Source organism: Bos taurus, chromosome 5 (assembly GCF_002263795.3).
Source record: "Bos taurus isolate L1 Dominette 01449 registration number 42190680 breed Hereford chromosome 5, ARS-UCD2.0, whole genome shotgun sequence".
Taxonomy (NCBI): domain Eukaryota; kingdom Metazoa; phylum Chordata; class Mammalia; order Artiodactyla; family Bovidae; genus Bos; species Bos taurus.
In genome coordinates, this window is record NC_037332.1 from 106,979,177 (window position 1) to 106,997,732 (window position 18,556).

The 18,556-nt window shown below is 53.6% G+C and overlaps 1 protein-coding gene across 5 annotated transcripts in view; it reads left to right on the forward strand.

Moving 5' to 3' along the window:
• Positions 1–18,556, forward strand: part of DDX11 (DEAD/H-box helicase 11) — a 31,259-nt gene that overhangs the window by 11,769 nt on the left and 934 nt on the right. The window contains exons 6-26 of one of the 5 annotated variants that reach the window (XM_024992701.2): positions 6,889–6,934; positions 7,721–7,828; positions 8,019–8,106; positions 8,491–8,705; positions 9,384–9,536; positions 10,540–10,586; positions 10,908–10,987; positions 11,810–11,854; positions 11,947–12,014; positions 12,461–12,499; positions 12,663–12,774; positions 12,871–13,002; positions 13,471–13,583; positions 15,826–15,898; positions 16,182–16,285; positions 16,855–17,004; positions 17,256–17,324; positions 17,403–17,503; positions 17,829–17,913; positions 18,142–18,220; positions 18,364–18,518. In XM_024992701.2, the coding sequence (XP_024848469.1) occupies positions 6,889–6,934; positions 7,721–7,828; positions 8,019–8,106; positions 8,491–8,705; positions 9,384–9,536; positions 10,540–10,586; positions 10,908–10,987; positions 11,810–11,854; positions 11,947–12,014; positions 12,461–12,499; positions 12,663–12,774; positions 12,871–13,002; positions 13,471–13,583; positions 15,826–15,898; positions 16,182–16,285; positions 16,855–17,004; positions 17,256–17,324; positions 17,403–17,503; positions 17,829–17,913; positions 18,142–18,220; positions 18,364–18,518 (2,062 nt within the window). The other 4 variants (XM_024992700.2, XM_059887108.1, XM_059887107.1 and 1 more) reach the window with 4 other exon arrangements.

The following is an 18,556-nucleotide window of genomic DNA, read 5'->3' on the forward strand; positions in this document are numbered from 1 at the left end:
CTTTATTTTTTGGGGCTCCAAAATCACTACAGATGGTGACTGCAGTCATGAAATTAAAAGACCTTGTTCCTTGGAAGAAAAGCTTTGACCAACCTAGACAGCATTTTAAAAAGCAGAGACTTTTGCTGACAAAGGTCTGTCTAGTCAAAGCTAATGTTTTTCCAGTAGTCGTGTGGATGTGAGAGTTAGACTGTAAAGAAAGCTAAGTGCCAAAGAATTGATGCTTTTGAACTGAGAAGACTCTTGAGAGTCCCTTGGACTGCAAGGAGATCAAACCGGTCAATCCTAAAGGAAAGGACTGATGCTGAATATTTGTTGGAAGGACTGATGCTGAAGCTGAAACTCCAATACTCTGGCCACCTGATGTGAAGAATTGACTCATTGGAAAAGACCCTGATGCTGGGAAAGATTGAGGGCAGGAGGAGAAGGGGACAAGAGAGGATGAGATGGTTGGATGGCATCACTGACTTGATCGACATGAGTTTGAGTGACTTCTGGGAGTTGGTGATGGACAGGGAAGCCTGGTGTGCTGAAGTCCATGGGGTCGCAAAGAGTGACACGACAGAGCAACTGACTGAACGGATGGGACTGGATGCCATGATCTTAGTTTCCTGAATGTTGAGTTTTAAGTCAGCTTTTTCACTCTCCTCTTTCACTTTCATGAAGAGGCTTTTTAGTTCTTCTCCACTTTCTGCCATAAGGGTGGTGTTATCTGCATATCTGAGGTGATTGATATTTCTCCCTGCAGCCTTGATTCCAGCCTGTGCTTCATCCAGCCCTGCATGTCGCATGATGTACTCTGCATAGAAGTTAAATAAGCAGGGTGACAATATACAGCCTTGACATACCCCTTTCCCAGTTTAGAATCAGTCCCTTGTTCCATGTCCGGTTCTGACTGTTGCTTCCTGGCCTGCATGCAGCTTTCTCAGGAGGCAGGGAAGGTGGTCTGGTGTTCACATCTCTTGAAGAATTTTCCACAGTTTGTTGGATTCCACAGAGTCAAAAGCTTTAGTGTAGTCAGTGAAGCAGAAGTAGATGTTTTTCTGGAACTCTCTTGCTTTTCTGATGATCCAGTGGATATTGGCAGAGGCCTTTGCTAAATCCAGCTTGAACAACTGGAAGATTCTCTGTCCACGTACTGTTGAAGCCTGGCTTGGAGAATTTTGAGCATTACTTTACTAGTGTGTGAGATGAGTGCAATTGTGCAGTAGCTTGAACATTCTTTGGCATTGCCTTTCTCTGGGATCGGAATGAAAACTGACTTTTTCCAGTCCTGTGGCCACTGCTGAGTTTTCCAAATTTGCTGGCATATTGAGTGCAGCACTTTCACAGCATCATCGTTTAGGATTTGAAATAGCTCAACTGGAATTCCAGCACTTCCACTAGCTTTCTTCATAGTGATGCTTCTTAAGGCCCACTTGACTTTCCCATTCCAGGATGTCTGGCTCTAGGTGAGTGATCATACCATCGTGGTTATCTGGGTCATTAAGATCTTTTTTGTATAGTTCTTCTGTGTATTCTTGCCATCTCTTCTTAATATCTTCTTCTTTGTTAGATCCGTACCATTTCTGTCCTTTATCGAGCCCATCTTTGCATGAAGTGTTCCCCTTGGTGTCTCTAATTTTCTTGAAGAGATCTCTAGTCTTTCCATTCTGTTGTTTTCCTCTATTTCTTTGCACTGATCGCTGAGGAAGGCTTTCTTATCTCTTCTTGCTATTCTTTGGAACTCTGTATCAGATGGTTATATCTTTCTTTTTCTCCTTTGCCTTTCACTTTGCCTCAGCTATTTGTAAGGCCTCCTCAGACAACCATTTTGCCTTTTTGCATTTCTTTTTCTTGGGAATGGTTTTGATCACGGCCTCCTGTATAATGCTGTGAACCTCTGTCCATAGTTCTTCAGGCACTCTGTCTATCAGATCTAATCCCTTGAATCTATTTGTCACTTCTGTATAATCATAAGGGATATGTATAATGATAAGGGATTTGATCTTTTCATGTACTGTTGACTATTTGTATGTTGCTTTGGAATAATGCTCATTCAGTCCCCCTGCCCATTTAAAATATGGGGGTTTTTTTGTTTTTTTTTGCTATTGAATTGTAGGAGTTCCTAGTATATTTTAGAAATTAATCTCTTAATAGATGAATGGTTTTCAAATATTTTCTCCCATTCCATAGGTTTGCTTTTCACTTTGTTGATTTTTTTTTCTTTTGTCTGGAAACTTTTTAGTTTGAAGTAGTCCCTCTTGTTTATCTTTGCTTGTTGCTTATACTTCTCGTATATTCAGAAAAGTCATTGTCAACACCAATGTTAAGGAGCTTCTTCCCCGTGTTTTCTTCTAGGAGTTTTGTGGTTTCAGGGGTTACATCTTAAGTCTTTAATCAAGTTTGAGTTAATTTGTGAGTGGTATGTGATATGTGTCTAATTTCATTCTTGTTCTTTTGAATATCTAGTTTTCCCAGTACCGTTTGTTGAAGAGACTCTTTTCTCCATTGGGTATTCTTGGCTCCCTTTCACATTAGTTGACTGTATACACAGGGGTTGATTTCTGGGCTCTCAGTTCTGTTCTACTGGTCTGTGCATCTGCTTTTATGCCAGTTGTTGATTTTCAGTCATTAAGTCGTGTTCGAGTCTTTGCAACCTCATAGACTATAGCACTTGAGGCTCCTCTGTCCTCTGTCTCCCGGAGTTTGCTCAGATTCATGGCCATTGAGCCAGTGATGCTATCTAACCAACTCATCCTCTTCCACCTTCTCCTTTACTGAATCTGTTTATTAGTTCTAACAGTTTTTCGGTCACGTCTTCATGGTTTTCTACATATAAAATCATGTCATCTGCAAACAGATGATTCACTTCTTTCTTTCCAAATTAGATGCCTTTTATTTCTTTTTCTTGCCTGATTGCTCTGGCTAGGACTTCCAGTACTGTGCTGAGCAGGAGGGGTGAGAGTGGGCCCCCTTGTGCCTGATCTTAGAGGAAAAGCCTTTACCACTGAGTGTGATGTGACCTGGGGGCTTGTCACAAATGGCCTTCATTGTGTTAAGATAGGCTCCTTCTCTGCAGTTTCTTGAGAATTTCTATCATGAGAGAACATTGATTACTTTTTTAGAGCTATTAGCTTTTTTTTTTTTTTTTTTAAGAGAAATTTCATTGATTTATTTTTGGCTGTGCTGGGTCTTCATTTCGGACTCTTTTGTTGACCATGATGGCTACTCCATTTCTTCTGAGGGATTCCTGCCTGCAGTAGTAGATATAATGGTCATCTGAGTTGCATTCACCCATTCCAGTCCATTTCAGTTTGGTGATTCCTAGAATGTTGACATTCGCTCTTGCCATCTCTTGTTTGACCACTTCCAATTTGCCTTGATTCATGGACCTAACATTCCAGGTTCCTATGCAATATTGCTCTTTGCAGCATCTGACCTTGCTTCTATCACCAGTCACATCCACAGCTGGGTATTGTTTTTGCTTTGGCTCCATCCCTTCATTATTTCTGGAGTTATTTCTCCACTGATCTCCAGTAGCATATTGGGCACCTACTGACCTGGGAAGTTCCTCTTTCAGTATCCTATCATTTTGCCTTTTCACACTGTTCATGGGGTTCTCAAGGCAAGAATACTGAAGTGCCATTCTGTTCTCCAGTGGACCACATTCTGTCAGATCTCTCCACCATAGTTGTGAAAAGAAGAGAAGTGAAAAGCAAAGGAGAAAAGGAAAGATATAAACATCTGAATCTAGAGTTCCAAAGAATAGCAAGAAGAGATAAGAAAGCCTTCCTCAGCGATCAATGCAAAGAAATAGAGGAAAACAACAGAATGGGAAAGACTAGAGATCTCTTCAAGAAAATTAGAGATACCAAGAGAACACTTCATGCAAAGATGGGCTCGATAAAGGACAGAAATGGTATGGACCTAACAGAAGCAGAAGATATCAAGAAGAGGTGGCAAGAATACACAGAAGAACTGGACAAAAAAGATCTTCACGATCTGGTGCCAGCCAGATAATCACGATGGTGTGATCACTGACCTAGAGCCAGACATCCTGGAATGTGAAGTCAAGTGGGCCTTAGAAAGCATCACTATGAACAAAGCTAGTGGAGGTGATGGAATTCCAGTTGAGCTATTCCAAATCCTGAAAGATGATGCTGTGAAAGTGCTGCACTCAATATGCCAGCAAATTTGGAAAACTCAGCAGTGACCACAGGACTGGAAAAGGTCAGTTTTCATTCCAATCCCAAAGAAAGGCAATGCCAAAGAATGTTCAAACTACCACACAATTGCACTCATCTCACACGCTAGTAAAGTAATGCTCAAAATTCTCCAAGCCAGGCTTCAGCAATACGTGAACCATGAACTTCCAGAGGTTCAAGCAGGTTTTAGAAAAGGCAGAGGAGCCAGAGATCAAATTGCCATCTGCTGGATCATGGAAAAAGCAAGAGAGTTCCAGAAAAACATCTATTTCTGCTTTATTGACTATGCCAAAGCCTTTGACTGTGTGGATCACAAAATTGTGGGAAATTCTGAAAGAGATGGGAATATCAGACCACCTGACCTGCCTCTTGAGAAATTTGTATGCAGGTCAGGAAGCAACAGTTAGAACTGGACATGGAACAACAGACTGGTTCCAAATAGGAAAAGGAGTACGTCAAGGCTGTATATCGTCACCCTGCTTATTTAACTTCTATGCAGAGTACATCATGAGAAACGCTGGACTGGAAGAAACACAAGCTGGAATCAAGATTGCCAGGAGAAATATCAGTAACCTCAGATATGCAGATGACACCACCCTTATGGCAGAAAGTGAAGAGGAACTCAAAAGCCTCTTGATGAAAGTGAAAGTGGAGAGTGAAAAAGTTGGCTTAAAGCTCAACATTTGGAAAACAAAGATCATGGCATCGGGTCCCATCACTTCATGGGAAATAGATGGGGAAACAGTGGAAACAGTGTCAGACTTTATTTTTGGGGGCTCCAAAATCACTGCAGATGGTGACTTCAGCCATGAAATTAAAAGACGCTTACTCCTTGGAAGGAAAGTTATGAGCAACCTAGATAGCATATTCAAAAGCAGAGACATTACTTTGCCAACAAAGGTTCGTCTAGTCAAGGCTATGGTTTTTCCAGTGGTCATGTATGGACGTGAGAGTTGGACTGTGAAGAAGGCTGAGCGCTGAAGAATTGATGCGTTTGAACTGTGGTGTTGGAGAAGACTCTCGAGAGTCCCTTGGACTTCAAGGAGATCCAACCAGTCCATTCTGAAGGAGATCAGCCCTGGGATTTCTTTGGAAGGAATGATACTAAAGCTGAAACTCCAGTACTTTGGCCACCTCATGTGAAGAGTTGACTCATTGGATAAGACTCTGATGCTGGAGGGATTGGGGTCAGGAGGAGAAGGGGACGACAGAGGATCTGGATGGCATCACTGACTCGATAGACGTGAGTCTGGGTGAACTCCAGGAATTGGTGATGGACAGGAAGGCCTGGTGTGCTGCGATTCATGGGGTCGCAAAGAGTTGGACACGACTGAGCGACTGAACTGAACTGAACTGGGTCTTCATTGCTGTGTGGGCCTTTCTCTAGTTGCAGCAAGCGGGGGCTACTCTCTGGTTGCAGTGCTTGGGCTTCTCATTGCCTTGGCTTCTCTCGTTGCAGAGCACGGGCTCTAGGGTGTGTGGGCTTCAGTAGTTGCAGCTCCTGGGCTCTAGAGCACAGGCTTTGCAGTCGTGGTGCACGGGCTTGGTTGTTCCGCGGCCTGTGGGGTCTTCCCAGATCAGGAATCAAACCCGTGTCTCCTGCATTGGCAGGTGGATTCTTTACCACTGAGCTGCCAGGGAAGCCCCAGATGTTGACTTTTGTCAAATGCTTTTCTTACACCTATTGTGATGATCATATAATTTTTTTTATCTTTCATTGCACTAAGTGATTTATGACATTTATTGATTTACTTATATTGACACATCCTTGCATCCGAGGGATAAATCCTACTTGATCATGAAGTATGATGCATTAACATGCTGGTTTGCTGATGTTTTTGTTGAGGATTTCTGTGTCTGTAGTCAGTGGGGATCTTGGCCGGCAATTCTCTTTTCCTCTGTGTCATTATCGACTTTGGTATCAGAGTGACACTGGCCTCATGAAATAAATGAGTTCGGGACTGATCCCTCCTCTTCGGTTTTTTGGAAGCGTTTGAGAATGATTGGCATTATTTCTTTGTTTGGTAGAATTGACCGGTGAAGCCACCTGGCCCTGGGGCTTTTCTGTATTGGTAATCAAAGGCCTGCCCTGAGCCACAGGTTTCAGCACCTGGACAAGAACTGACACTTGTGACCCCACCCAGGGCTAAGGTGCCAGGCTGCTCTCCACACCCCATCCTGCTCTGGGGAGACAGGAGCAGCTAGTGCCCCACAGCCCTTCCTACCCATCCCTGGATTGCTGGCCTGCTCTCCTGCTCCTTGCCCGGAGGCCCCTGGGGGACATGGTAAAGAACTCGAGTGCACTTTGTCAATATTCAAGCAGAAAGTGCACCTCAGGGTCCAGCCAGGCCCCTGATCCTGCAGCTTAGCCTCTGTGGCTTCGATGCCCTGCGTCCTGAGATGCCAGCCTCTGAGGACACGCCCCCCTGGTTCTGACCCACAGGATGTGCTTTGCCCCCTCCCACATCCAGCCCCTCATGGGGGTCATGCCAACTTTGTCCTGGGTGGCCTGTGGTTTAAATCCCAGAGTTGTCCGAACAGCCCTTCACGGACCAGGAGGCTGGCCCTGTTGATAACTCCTCTCTGAGAGCCTCGGGCAGTGCACACTAATGCCTTTTAAAAACGTTGAATTTCTGTGTGGATAAAAACAAAAACTGAAGTCTGAGAAGACTTTTTCCGTGTGTGTGTGTTTTCCTCTCAGAGTGGACATGGATGAGGATGATCTGGATGAAGAACACGTAACGAAGGTGAGACACAGGGTCCTGGGTCCCAGGTGAGCCACCCGGGTCTGCGGATGAGGCAGGAGCCTCGTCTGCATGTCTCCAACCCCCAAGTTTCCGGGTACTCACTGGGCAGGGCCCCTGGGAGATGGCTGCGCCCCAGGGTGTCGAAGGGCAGCCTCTGGGCCAAGGGCCCAGGTCTCCATGGGGGTGGGGGGAGGGTGGCGAGTGCTCTGCTCCCTGTCTCCAGGGGGTGGTGGGTGGTGGCAGGCCCCTGTCCTTGGTCTGAGTGTGCATTTGCCTGGGGGCTGGGAGCCCTGTATGGTTCTTACGCTGCTCCAGCTTTCTGCACTGAAGACTTTTGGTTTTCTCTATTGACATTAGATATCCCCCCCTCTCCTTTTCCACTCCTGGTTCTCAGAGGGGCTCAGAGAGAACTGAGCTCAGCCTCCTCCTGCTTTATCCCCACCCAGCCCCCAGCCCCTGAGCCCTGAGAAGTGCGTGTAGACCCTCACCCCCACCCCCACCCCTCTGACTCTCAGAGTCCTTCTGGTGTCTGAGTTACCACTGAGGGGACACTCCCTCTCCTGAAATGACCGAGCCCTGCAATGCACCCGAGGCAGAAGCCGGGCGTGACCCAGGGGCAGGGGTCACCTGGGGTCTGCTGGCGGTGAGGGGATGGGGGGTGGTCGCCTTCTTTAGGTCTGAGTCCTGGCTGCCCTCCCCATTCCCTTGGCCTCTTTGGCCCCGGCCGTCCTCCCTGTGTGGAGTGTTTGGAGTGACGGTCTCCCCCGACGCCCCCTCCCCGGGCAGATTTACTACTGCAGCCGGACGCACTCCCAGCTGGCCCAGTTCGTGCATGAGGTACAGAAGAGCCCCTTTGGCCAGGACACCCGGCTGGTCTCCCTGGGCTCTCGGCAGGTGAGAGCCTGGCGCCATCCCACTGGTTTCCATCCCAGAAGGCAAAGACCACCATGGGGCTGAGGCGGGCCTCAGGGCAGGACGGGCCGTGCTGGCCCCTGGAAGGAAGTGGGAGGGCGGGCAGGCCTCGGGGCTCCCTCTGTGTCGCTCAGGCAGCCCCGTTTCTCTTGCCCTCTCCTCGGTCTTACAGAACCTGTGTGTCAATGGGGACGTGCGGAAGCTGGGTTCAGTGCAGCTGATCAATGACCGCTGTGTGGAGATGCAGAGAAGCAAGCATGGTAGCTGCCGACGCCCCAGGCCTCTGGGACCCTCGTGCAGCCCAAGGCGGTGCTGGGAATGGAGAGGGGAGTGGCTCCAGGGATGCGGGAAACGGTGGGAGTGAGGGCAAGGCAGACCCGCCTTCCTTCCTAAAGAGCCTCACTTGGGGAAAAGGGGCCTGTCTGCCTTTTAGTCCAGATCTAGCCCAAAACCCTGGCTGAGAGATGGTTTTGTAGGCCTTTTCTAGAAAGACAGTAAAATGCCGGGATGTTTCAATGAGACCATAAGCAGCAGTTCTGGAAGGTCCATAGGCTCCGCCCTGTGGGAACGGGTCTGGATGGTACAGAACCATTCCTGGCCCTGGGACAGCTGTGGCTTTCTGCCTGTGCCCCTGTGCCCCTCAGAGAGGAAGAGCATCACTGAGGAAGAGGAGCCCACGAGGAGGAGGCGGAGGCAGGAGCCGAGGGCTACCTGCCCCTTCTACAGCTACGAGCGGCTGCAGCTCCTCCGAGACGAGGTCCTGGTGGGGGTGAAGGACGTCGAGCAGTTGGTGGCCCTGGGCGAGGAGGCTCAGGCCTGTCCCTACTACGGGGGCCGGTTCGCCATTCCCGCAGCCCAGGTGAAGACCAGGGGTTGGGCAGTGGTGGTTGTATGTGAGATAGTGTATCGAGCCCATTTTGCAGATAAGGAAACTGAGGTTGACTTTCCCAGAGTTGCATGGCTCCAGGACCAGAACCCAGGGCTGCCTTGGGGGCACAGAAGGGGCTCTGCAGCCGGGGTCCCAGCCTCCTCCCCCAGGTCCCTCCCCACTTCCAGGGGCACAGAAGGGGCTCTGCAGCCGGGGTCCCAGCCTCCTCCCCCAGGTCCCTCCCCACTTCCAGGGGCACAGAAGGGGCTCTGCAGCCGGGGTCCCAGCCTCCTCCCCCAGGTCCCTCCCCACTTCCAGGGGCACAGAAGGGGCTCTGCAGCCGGGGTCCCAGCCTCCTCCCCCAGGTCCCTCCCCACTTCCAGGGGCACAGAAGGGCCTCTGCAGCTGGGGTCCTAGCCCCCCCGCTCCACGACTGCCAGTGGTCCACTGGGCTCCAGCTTTATCTGTTTCCTATTTGGTCCACACAAGGCTTTCTAGGCAGGGTTTCGTGTTCAGTTCACAGTGTGCTGCTCTAGCTTTCTCCTTTCTGTGTCCCCGCATGTGTTCTGGGCGGGAAGTGGAACCATGCACACGGCTGCAAGGGGGCTGGGCCAACGCCCCTGGGGAGGAAGGGGGTCCCACCCCCTCAGTTCCTCTCTCCCCCTCCAGCTGGTGGTGCTCCCCTATCAGATGCTGCTGCACGCACCCACCCGCCAGGCAGCGGGGATCCGGCTGCAAGGCCAGGTGGTGGTCATCGACGAGGCCCACAACCTCATCGACACCATCACCAACATCCACAGCGTGGAGGTCAGAGGTTCCCAGGTGGGTGGGCCTCCGTCTTCCCAGGCCAGGGCCTGCCTGGGGTTGAGGGGCAGGGCGTGTGCTGAGCTGAGACTGGGACCCCCCAGCAGGATTTAGGACTGGGCCCATCCCGGCGGTGGGCACTCTGCGTGGTCCTCCCTGGCCTGTGACCCGAGGCCTCCAGGTCAGAGTGGCAGCGTGTGAGAAGCGGGTCCTCACGTGGCTGGATGTTACTGTTGACACTGCCGTGAGGGATGCTAGAGATGGTTGACAGCCGCTGTTTATTGCTTGTTATGTGCCTTGCACCTCGTTGGCGGGGCTCCCTGACTCTGCATCGGGCTGGTCCTGTTAACTCTGAGAGCTGGGAGTCTGAGGGAGGTTAAGCGCTGTCCCTGAGGGTTTCCTGGTGGCTCAGACAGTAAAGAATCTGCCTGCAACATGGGAGACCTGGGTTTGATCCCTGGGTCAGAAAGATCCCCTGGAGAAGGGAATAGGTAGGTACCTACCCCAATATTCTTGTCTGGAGAATCCCCATGGACAGAGGAGCCTGGTGGGCTACAACCTATGGGGGTCGCAGAGAGTTGGACAAGACTGAGCGACTTTGACTTTGAGGTCAGTGGATTTGACCACTGGCTCCTGATCCTTAAGCCCACATGATGCTCCCCTTGACAGACCTGGGCCAGGGTGTGAGGGTTGCCTTGAACCGTCTCTCTCAGCAGACAGCGTGTCCTTCCTGTCCCAGGAAACACTAGCAGAGATGTTCTTTACGTGCGATTATTGCCGTCTGGCCTTTTCCTGACCCTCACTGGATGCCCCAGCAGCAGTCTGCCTCCCCCGTCTCTCGGCCCCACCAGCCGAAGGGCCTTGAAAACCCACACGTTGGTCTGCCCCAGCTCCCCCTTCATTTCAACTGTCCCGAGTGTCCTGAGCTGGCATACTCAGGCGTCAAGGGGTCACTGGCACCGCCCAGGGCGGCTCGCCCAGGTCTGCTCTGCCCTCTCACCTGCGCTGTCTTCTCCCCCAGCTTTGCCAGGCCCACAGCCAGCTGCTCCAGTACACGGAACGATACGGGTGAGAGGCTGCCTCCTAGGTGGGTGGGAAGGCCCCGCTCAGCCCTGGTGCCCCAAAGCCTACCTGCGAGAGGAGGCATCGCTGGGTGTCTCTGGCCTGGGCTCAGAGCGGTGGACCGGCATGCCCTTCACCTCCTGGTTCGTTGGGTTTGCATCCCACTAGGCCGTGGAGGTCTTGGGCCCCGGCCAGCCTGTCTTCTGGGAGACCTGGCTGCGGCTTATGCCCCAGTTGGGAAGGCAGCAGGCAGGAAGGCCTCAACTCAGAACCAGGAGGGGAGTTGGGATCCCTCCCACTGATGTGCTCGGGCTTCCCCTCTCCCAGGAAGCGCCTGAAGGCCAAGAACCTGATGTACATCAAGCAGCTCCTGTATCTTCTGGAGAAGTTCGTGGCTGTCCTGGGCGGTGAGCGGCCTCCCCGCCCCCCCAAGCCTGGTGGAGCCCGGTCCCCGGATGCCAGTCAGCACCCCCAGGGTTCCGTTCGCAGGCATCGTCTCAGCCATTGGTTTAGGAATCCTCATCTGTCCCCGCTTAGATCTTTTTAGAACCTGGATGTGTATGCTCCTGTCCCGAGTCCTTTTTACTTGGCCAGGCCTTTTCCTCGGGTGGCAGCACCCATCACGTGTTGTGCTATAAACGTGTGTGTGACCCTGTTGGTGCTGGGACTCAGGCCTCGGTGCTCCCACAAGGAGGGTGGCATAGGCGTGCTCACCCTCAGGGCAGTAACTGAAGCCCGGGCAGGGGCATGGCCGGCCACTGGTTCGTGAGCCCAGCGAGAGGGACTGGAGTCCCTGGCTTCTGGCCCCACGCTCCTTTGTATTACTCTGTGCACCAGCATCCCTTTACTGAGTCCCTTTACCCATAGAAGCTGAAGTGCAGAAGGGCAGGGGAGTTTCCAGGGTATCTCTCAGCTCGGCACTCTTCACTCGGTCTCTGCCCTGCAACCTGGGGGTCTCCTGCTCACGCCTATAGGAATGGGGGTGGGGGGGTCCCTGTCCTTGCCTTGCAAAGGGTGACATCGCCAGGCTCGAGCTGTACATGCAACACGTGGGTCAGACCTCTGGGCCCCTGGGACATTCTGCCCCCCTCCACTGGGTCCTTTGGGTGCTATAAAGGGCAGAAGACCCCTTCAGACAGCAACGTTCTTGCTCGATAACTACAGAGCAGAGGGAGAAGACCGGAGGCCAGGCCCACTGTCCTGACCTGTTTGATTCTCTTTTTTTTTAGGGAACATTAAGCAAAATCCCAACACACAGAGCCTCTCGCAGGCAGGTAAGAGCGGGAGGCAGCTGTTGGTGAGCTTCCCTCCGGGATGCAGGCCTTGGTCCCCGGGGGGGACATCTGGCCCACATGTTTGTTCTCAGGGACAGAGCTGAAGACCATCAACGACTTCCTCTTCCAGAGCAAGATCGACAACATCAACCTGTTCAAGGTGGGTAATCAAAGGTACCCGCTTTGGGGGTAGGCACCCCCAGGCTCCTTTATTATTCCCCACCTGTGGGCAGGACTCTGCATCAAGACCGTGGAAGGAATCAAAAGTGAGTTCCTTCCGTCCTTGAGCATCTCAGAGGTCTGAGGGTCAATGGGATAACTTAACACACAGCTCGTGTCAGGAGAGGGGTCGTCAGCTTGGGGTGAAGGGTCACTGTGATGACAGCCGCACTTTTCTCTGTGATAAGCTGGTGCTTCCAGGTCCCCCCTTTCTCCTCTCTGCAGTGATGGGGGCAGTGGCAGAGGAGAGGCCCCAGGCGGGAGGCTGACGTGGCCACAGGAGGCTCCGGGCACTGGGGGTGGTGGTGGGCCCACTCCCAGGCGTGTGGAAGGTCTCTCTCCAGCTGTGTCCATTTTCACAGCGCCTCTGGCCGTGTGTTTTTGCAGGTGCGGCGTTACTGTGAGAAGAGCAAGATCAGCAGAAAGGTACCCGACCCTCTGCTCAGCCCGAGGCTGCCCCGCGTGCCCCTCCCTCCTGCCCTGCAGAAGCACCAGGGCACCTGTCCCCGTGTTCACTGGGGGCAGCTTGTGGGCGGGCAGGGAGGCCCGTCTGTCTCCCCTCACGGCTGCTGCTCTCACCCCATCCCAGCTCCTTGGCTTCACAGAGAGATACGGGGCAGTCCTGGTGCCCTCCATGGAGCAGCCCAAACTGTCTGGCTTCCAGGACTTCCTGCAGAGCCTGCAGCCTGGGGCGATGGCGGGTGAGTGGGGACGGGCAGCCTGGGCTGCGGCCTTCCTCACATGCGTGGTCTCTGTCCTGTCTGGAGTCGCTGACCCTCTTCTTCTGCTCTATGCAGCCCCTGCCGCCCCCGTGGAGGTTGGGGAGGACCGGTCTCCGCGGCCTGCTTCCCCGCTGATGCATGTTGAAGGCTTCCTCGAGGCTCTCACCACTGCCAACCAGGATGGCCGGGTCATCCTGAGCCGCCAAGGTAACTGGGAGGAGCCGGGCTTCTTCACCTCCAGTTGGTGTTCATATCTCGCTGGGTTAGGACAGGGAAACGGCCGCCTGTGACCCGCGCCGGCAGTCGAGGGGGCGAGGAGGAGGACGCGGACGTGCTGGGCTGCTGGCCGGCCTCGGCGAGGTTACCTGAGAAGCCGCGCGGCCCGGTGTGAACGTCAGGGGGGCTGCGTTGGAGTCGTGGCCCCATCATCTACAAGCTGCGTAACTGGGACCAGTTTCTCCCCAAACCTCAGTCCCTCGTGTGGGAAGGGAGACGATTGTGCGTCTCCCTCGTGGTCGTCCTGGGGACGAAATGGGTCTCATTTAAAGAGAAAGCGGCATCTGTGTGGCTCCTGCGTGGACCCGACTGGACACCATCTTTGTCTCAGACAGACGGAGGTTTTGGTTGGCGTGCACCCACCCACCCTTCTCCACGTGGCTGTCTTTTTGTCTGCAGGCAGCCTCAGCCAGAGTAGCCTCAAGTTCCTGCTCCTGAACCCAGCCGTGCACTTCGCCCAGGTGGTGAAGGAATGCCGGGCGGTGGTCATTGCGGGGGGCACGATGCAGCCGGTAAGGACACGGCCCAGCCTCGCACCTGGATATTGGGAGGGGAAGGGTCCCTGGCCCATAGGGCCGGGGGTGGAAGGGTAGGAGGGTGCGGTGGGCATGCAGCTTGAGCCGGCCAAGCAGCGTCCACCAGGTGGTGTTGCTGTTCTGTCTCTAGGCCAGTGTCTGGGGTCAGGCAGACCGGATGTTTCTGCAGCCTCTTCTCCAGAGAAAGCCATCCTGGAGCTTCAGACCCAGAATGCAGTGGCCGTCCTTTGTTGTACCCACCCTACATACAACTCTCTTTCTCTCTTATAAACTCAAGTTTTAATACACCCATTTTAGGGGAGTCTAATGGGAAATCAGTAATAGATCGTAATCCCACCAGGAAAAGACTGATTTTGGTGTACGTCATTACTACAGAATTTGAACGTGTAATTGTCACAGACATACAGACACATTTTGAGAACAAAAGTGGTGTCTCCACACTCTGCTGTTGTCATTCGCTTTTTTCACTCAGCAGCAAAACGTCTTAGGCGCTTTTCCTTGTCGGCAAATTGGCATTTACCTGCCCAACTCTGGCTGCGCTGTATTCCGTTACGTGACTGTGTTATTATATATGACCGCTCTTCAGCGGACAGACTTAGGACTTGGTTTTCAGAAGCTGCGAATCCACAGTGATGTTTCTGTATCAAAGCCAGTCATTTTACTTGACTTTACACAATGCCTGTTAAGCTGCAGTTTGGTTTCTTACAGCACATTAACATCATTCTTTGCTCTGTCCCACAAGGTACTTAGAACAGTTGTAAAATTATACCAACACTCAAACAAACTGTGGATTGAATTCGTTTACCTGCGTTTATTCTTTGCCCTTGAAGCTCCCCACCAAGGCAGTGTGGTCACTAGGCGTGGAAAGCCACTTGGGAGCCAGCTCTGCTCTGTGCAGTTGTGCTCTGAGTTTGACAGGTAGCCAGGCTTTCTTGGTTTGTTTTCAGTTTCACAGTTTGCCTTTTTACTTTCTTGTGTTCTAAGAGATGTCCGCATCCACATGGTTCAGAAGTCAGAGCTGTAACAACACATACTCAGTCTCACTACCGTTCCTCTCCAAACTTCTGTTCCCTGTTCCCACAAGTAATCCTTTAATTAGCTTCTGATCTGTCTCCCCAGTGTTGCATTGTGTGTGTGTGTGTGGTGTGTGTGGGTATCACTCCTCAGCCTTTTGACCAACATGAATTATATTATGGGGCCTTCCCTGGTGGTTCACTGGTAAAGAGCCTGCCTGCCAATGCAGGAGATGGAAGAGACGCAGGTTCGATCCCTGGGTCGGGAAGATCCCCTGGGGAAGGGCATGGCAACCCACTCCAGTATTCTTGCCTGGAGAATCCCATGGACAGAGGAGCCTGGCGGGCTATAGTCCATAGTGTCACAGAGTTGGGCATGACTGAGCAGCTTAGCACGGCACAACAACTATATATATATATATTTTTTTTTGTAAAAATGAGCAGATACTTTCCCCTGTGCTTTCCTACTTGCATCAGCGGCAGCACGTGCAGCCCTGACTTTCCCGGCACGCCCACCCTCGTGCACGGGCTGGTCTGCATCCTTCCCGGGGCTGCACGTCCTCTGCTGGGTGGAGGCAGGGTCGCTCCTTCAGCCAGACTCTCTCTCGAAGTACAGATTACAAACAACCTCACGGGAATAATCCCCGTGCATATGTTTGGTTTGTGGAGCTGTGCTTCGGGGGAGATGCCCAGATACGGGATTATGGGTTAAAAAGTAAAAATTGTCTCATTTGTTAAGTGCTGTCAAAGTCCCCTCCCCAGGAGTTGTTCTGCTCCGTATCCCACCAGCAGCCTAAAAGAATACCTGTTTCTCCAGAGAGTACTCAAATTTGGGGAATTTGCCAGTTTGATAGGTGAAAAAACCTGGACCTCTTTAAAAAATACAAATGTGTGTGTCTTCTCACTATAGATTCTTACTCAGTAGTTTGGGCTGGGCTTGACCATGTGTATATATATATATTTTCCAAATAGTGATTCTGTTGCACAGCCAGGGCTGAGACCCACTCTGCCAGGTTGCTGAATCTCCCCCGTTGTTCCCTCAGGTGGTTGGAATGAGGCCGCCGCCGGCTATCACTAGTTTTGTCTTTTCTTTCAGCGAACCTGTTACCAGGCTTTCCCTTGACCTCTCCCTCCTGTTCTTATGCGCTTGCCCCCTCCCGGCCCAGCCCTCTGGGAGGTGACGGTGTTGGCCTTGTGGTCTGCAGGTGTCCGACTTCCGGGAGCAGCTGCTGGCCGGTGCCGGAGTGGAAGCGGAGCGAGTGGTGGAGTTCTCCTGTGGTGAGGACCCAGGCCCGGGGCGGTGGCAGGGGGCCCTTGTCACAGTCCAGCCATGTGTTGTGATCAGCCAGGGGCTAAAGCCATGGCGGTAGGGCTGGGGGAAGGGGAGAGCTTCTGGCCCTGAGTCCCTCTGTCTGCACGCGGAGGCCTGGGCGTCCCAAGTTGGTTCTCCGTGGGAGTGGGGCAGAGGGCGGGTGCTGGAAGTTGCTGGTCTGGGTCTGGGAGACAGGGCTGGGGGTGGGGGGCGTTCTCCATGGACTTAGCCTCACTGGGTCTCGCCCAGGTCATGTGATCCCTCCAGATCACATCCTGCCCCTCATCATCTGCAGCGGGCCCTCCAACCAGATGCTGGACTTCACGTATCAGAAGAGGGGGCTGCCTCAGATGGTCAGTCCAGCCAGCGTGCCTGCCGGTGGCCTTCATGGGGCTGGAAGATGGATTTAGGGCTGGGCACTCTGGCCAGTCCCGGGTATTCAGGCTCTGGGTCTCCCATCTCAGGTGGCACAGGCTGAGCTGTGTCTGTGTGGATGTCCACCAGGGAGGGACTGAGCCGCCCCACCCTCACCCTTTAGCAGAGTGTACGAGCAAGCTGCTTACTACCTTGGTTCTCTTGCCATGTGGCTCTGTGGGTGCCACCTGGGCAGACATGGGAGTCCTGGGCACAGCTCTAGGGGCTCACCTGGGCGGGTGTGGGAGTGCCAGGCATAGCTTTAGGGTCCTGGCTGGGCAGGGATGGGGGTGCTGGGCACAGCTCTAGGGGCCCGTCTGCAGTTTTCTGTGCCCGATTTGTCACAGAACCATCAGCTGGGCCTGTGGTAGGGAGGGTGGCACATGACCCACTGAGGTGGTGCCGCCTGGCTGCACCCAATAGCCGATCGCAGCCACCCTGGCCTTGGTCCGTGGGTTTGAGCCTTCCGGGAGGGGCTGCAGGATTGGCTCTCATCTTCCCTCCCTAGATGGACGAGACGGGCCGCATTCTCTGTAACCTGTGCAATGTGGTGCCAGGAGGGGTGGTCTGCTTCTTCCCCTCCTACGAGTACCAACACCAGGTCTGCACCCACTGGGAGAAGAGCGGCCTGCTGGCCCGCCTGACCATCAGGAAAAAGGTGAGTGATCAGCACTCAACCACCTGAGAGGATGGTGGCACTCAGAGTTCCTCCTGGGGTTTCTCATGTGTGGGGCCTTCCTTTAGTGTCTCATGCCTACTTCCAGTCCTGATACCAGGCCATGGGGGGGGTCCCTTCAGGACCCCGGCTCTGTGGGCTTTTCCAGTCCCCACAAAACTTTAAGGCTAAGAGTGACCCAACACCCAGGCAATCTGTGGCCCTTTTCTGGGAGGTGTTCTGTTTACCTTCAGATATTTCAGGAGCCCAGGAAAGCAAACAGGGTGGAGCAGGTGCTGCTGGAGTACTCCAGGTGCATCAAGGTGAGGCTGCGGGTCCCCAGGGCCCTGAAGGGGGCGCCCACAGTCTGGCGCTGCAGCTCTGGGCTGGTGTTCCCGCAGCACTGCGGCCAGGCCCAGGGCACGGAGACGGGTGCCCTGCTGCTCTCCGTGGTTGGGGGGAAGATGAGTGAAGGCATCAACTTCTCTGATGACCTCGGGCGGTAAGCAGTGGCTTCTCACCCCTCGGGCTCCAACTCTGCACCTGGGCTGACGGCTCACGTCCACAACCGTGAGGGGCCTGGACTCACCAACTCTGGATTGGGCCCTTTGGGGCCAGGTGGAAAACCAGGCTGCCCTCAGTGGATCAGGACTTGGTTCCCTGGTCTAGACTGGACGTCTGGGCTGACGAGAGAACTTGCTCCAGGTAGCAGGGATGAGGGGAAGGAGAGGCCAAAGGAAGCTGGTGATGGTGGGTGAGGACAGGCCCCTCGTCCTGGGCCTTGGGAACCGCCCACATGCCCCAGCTCATGTGTGCCTCCGCCCTAGGTGTGTGGTCATGGTGGGCATGCCCTACCCCAACATCATGTCTCCAGAGCTGCAGGAGAAGATGGCTTATCTGGACCAGACACTTGTGAGTACCCCCATGCCTCCCACAGCCGCAACTACCCCTCGACGTGTGTGCCTGTTTGCCCCAGAGGGACGGACGTGCTTCCGTACTTCTGGGTGTCTTCGTGCCGTCACCTGTTGTATCGGCTGCTGGTGCCCATGAGGCCCACTGGTCTCGCCCCAGAGCCTCGGTCAGTCGTGACCTCGCGGGAGGCAGACATCAACCCTGATGGGTCCTCTCTGCCCTTCGCAGCCCAGAGGCCCAGGCCAGGCCCGCCCTGGGAAGGTGCTGGTGGAGAACCTGTGCATGAAGGCTGTCAACCAGTCCATAGGTGAGCCTGGGGCGGTGCTGCTGGCGGGAGGGGTGGCTGCGGGCTGAGGTGACAGGAAGGAGCAGTTTCACCTGCGTCTCTCCGGCCTGAGCACTGAGCAAGGGGAGGGGCACAGTAGGAAGACCCGTCCCCGTTCTGTCCAGGCAGGGCCATCAGGCACCAGAAGGACTTTGCCAGCATAGTGCTCCTGGACCAACGGTACGCCTCCCCAGCCATCCAGGCCAAGCTGCCGGCCTGGATCCGGGACCGCGTGGAGGTCAAAGCCACCTTTGGCCCTGCCTTTGCTGCTCTGCGGAAGGTCAGTCCTGCCCTTCTCCTGTCTCCCTGAGACTCTCC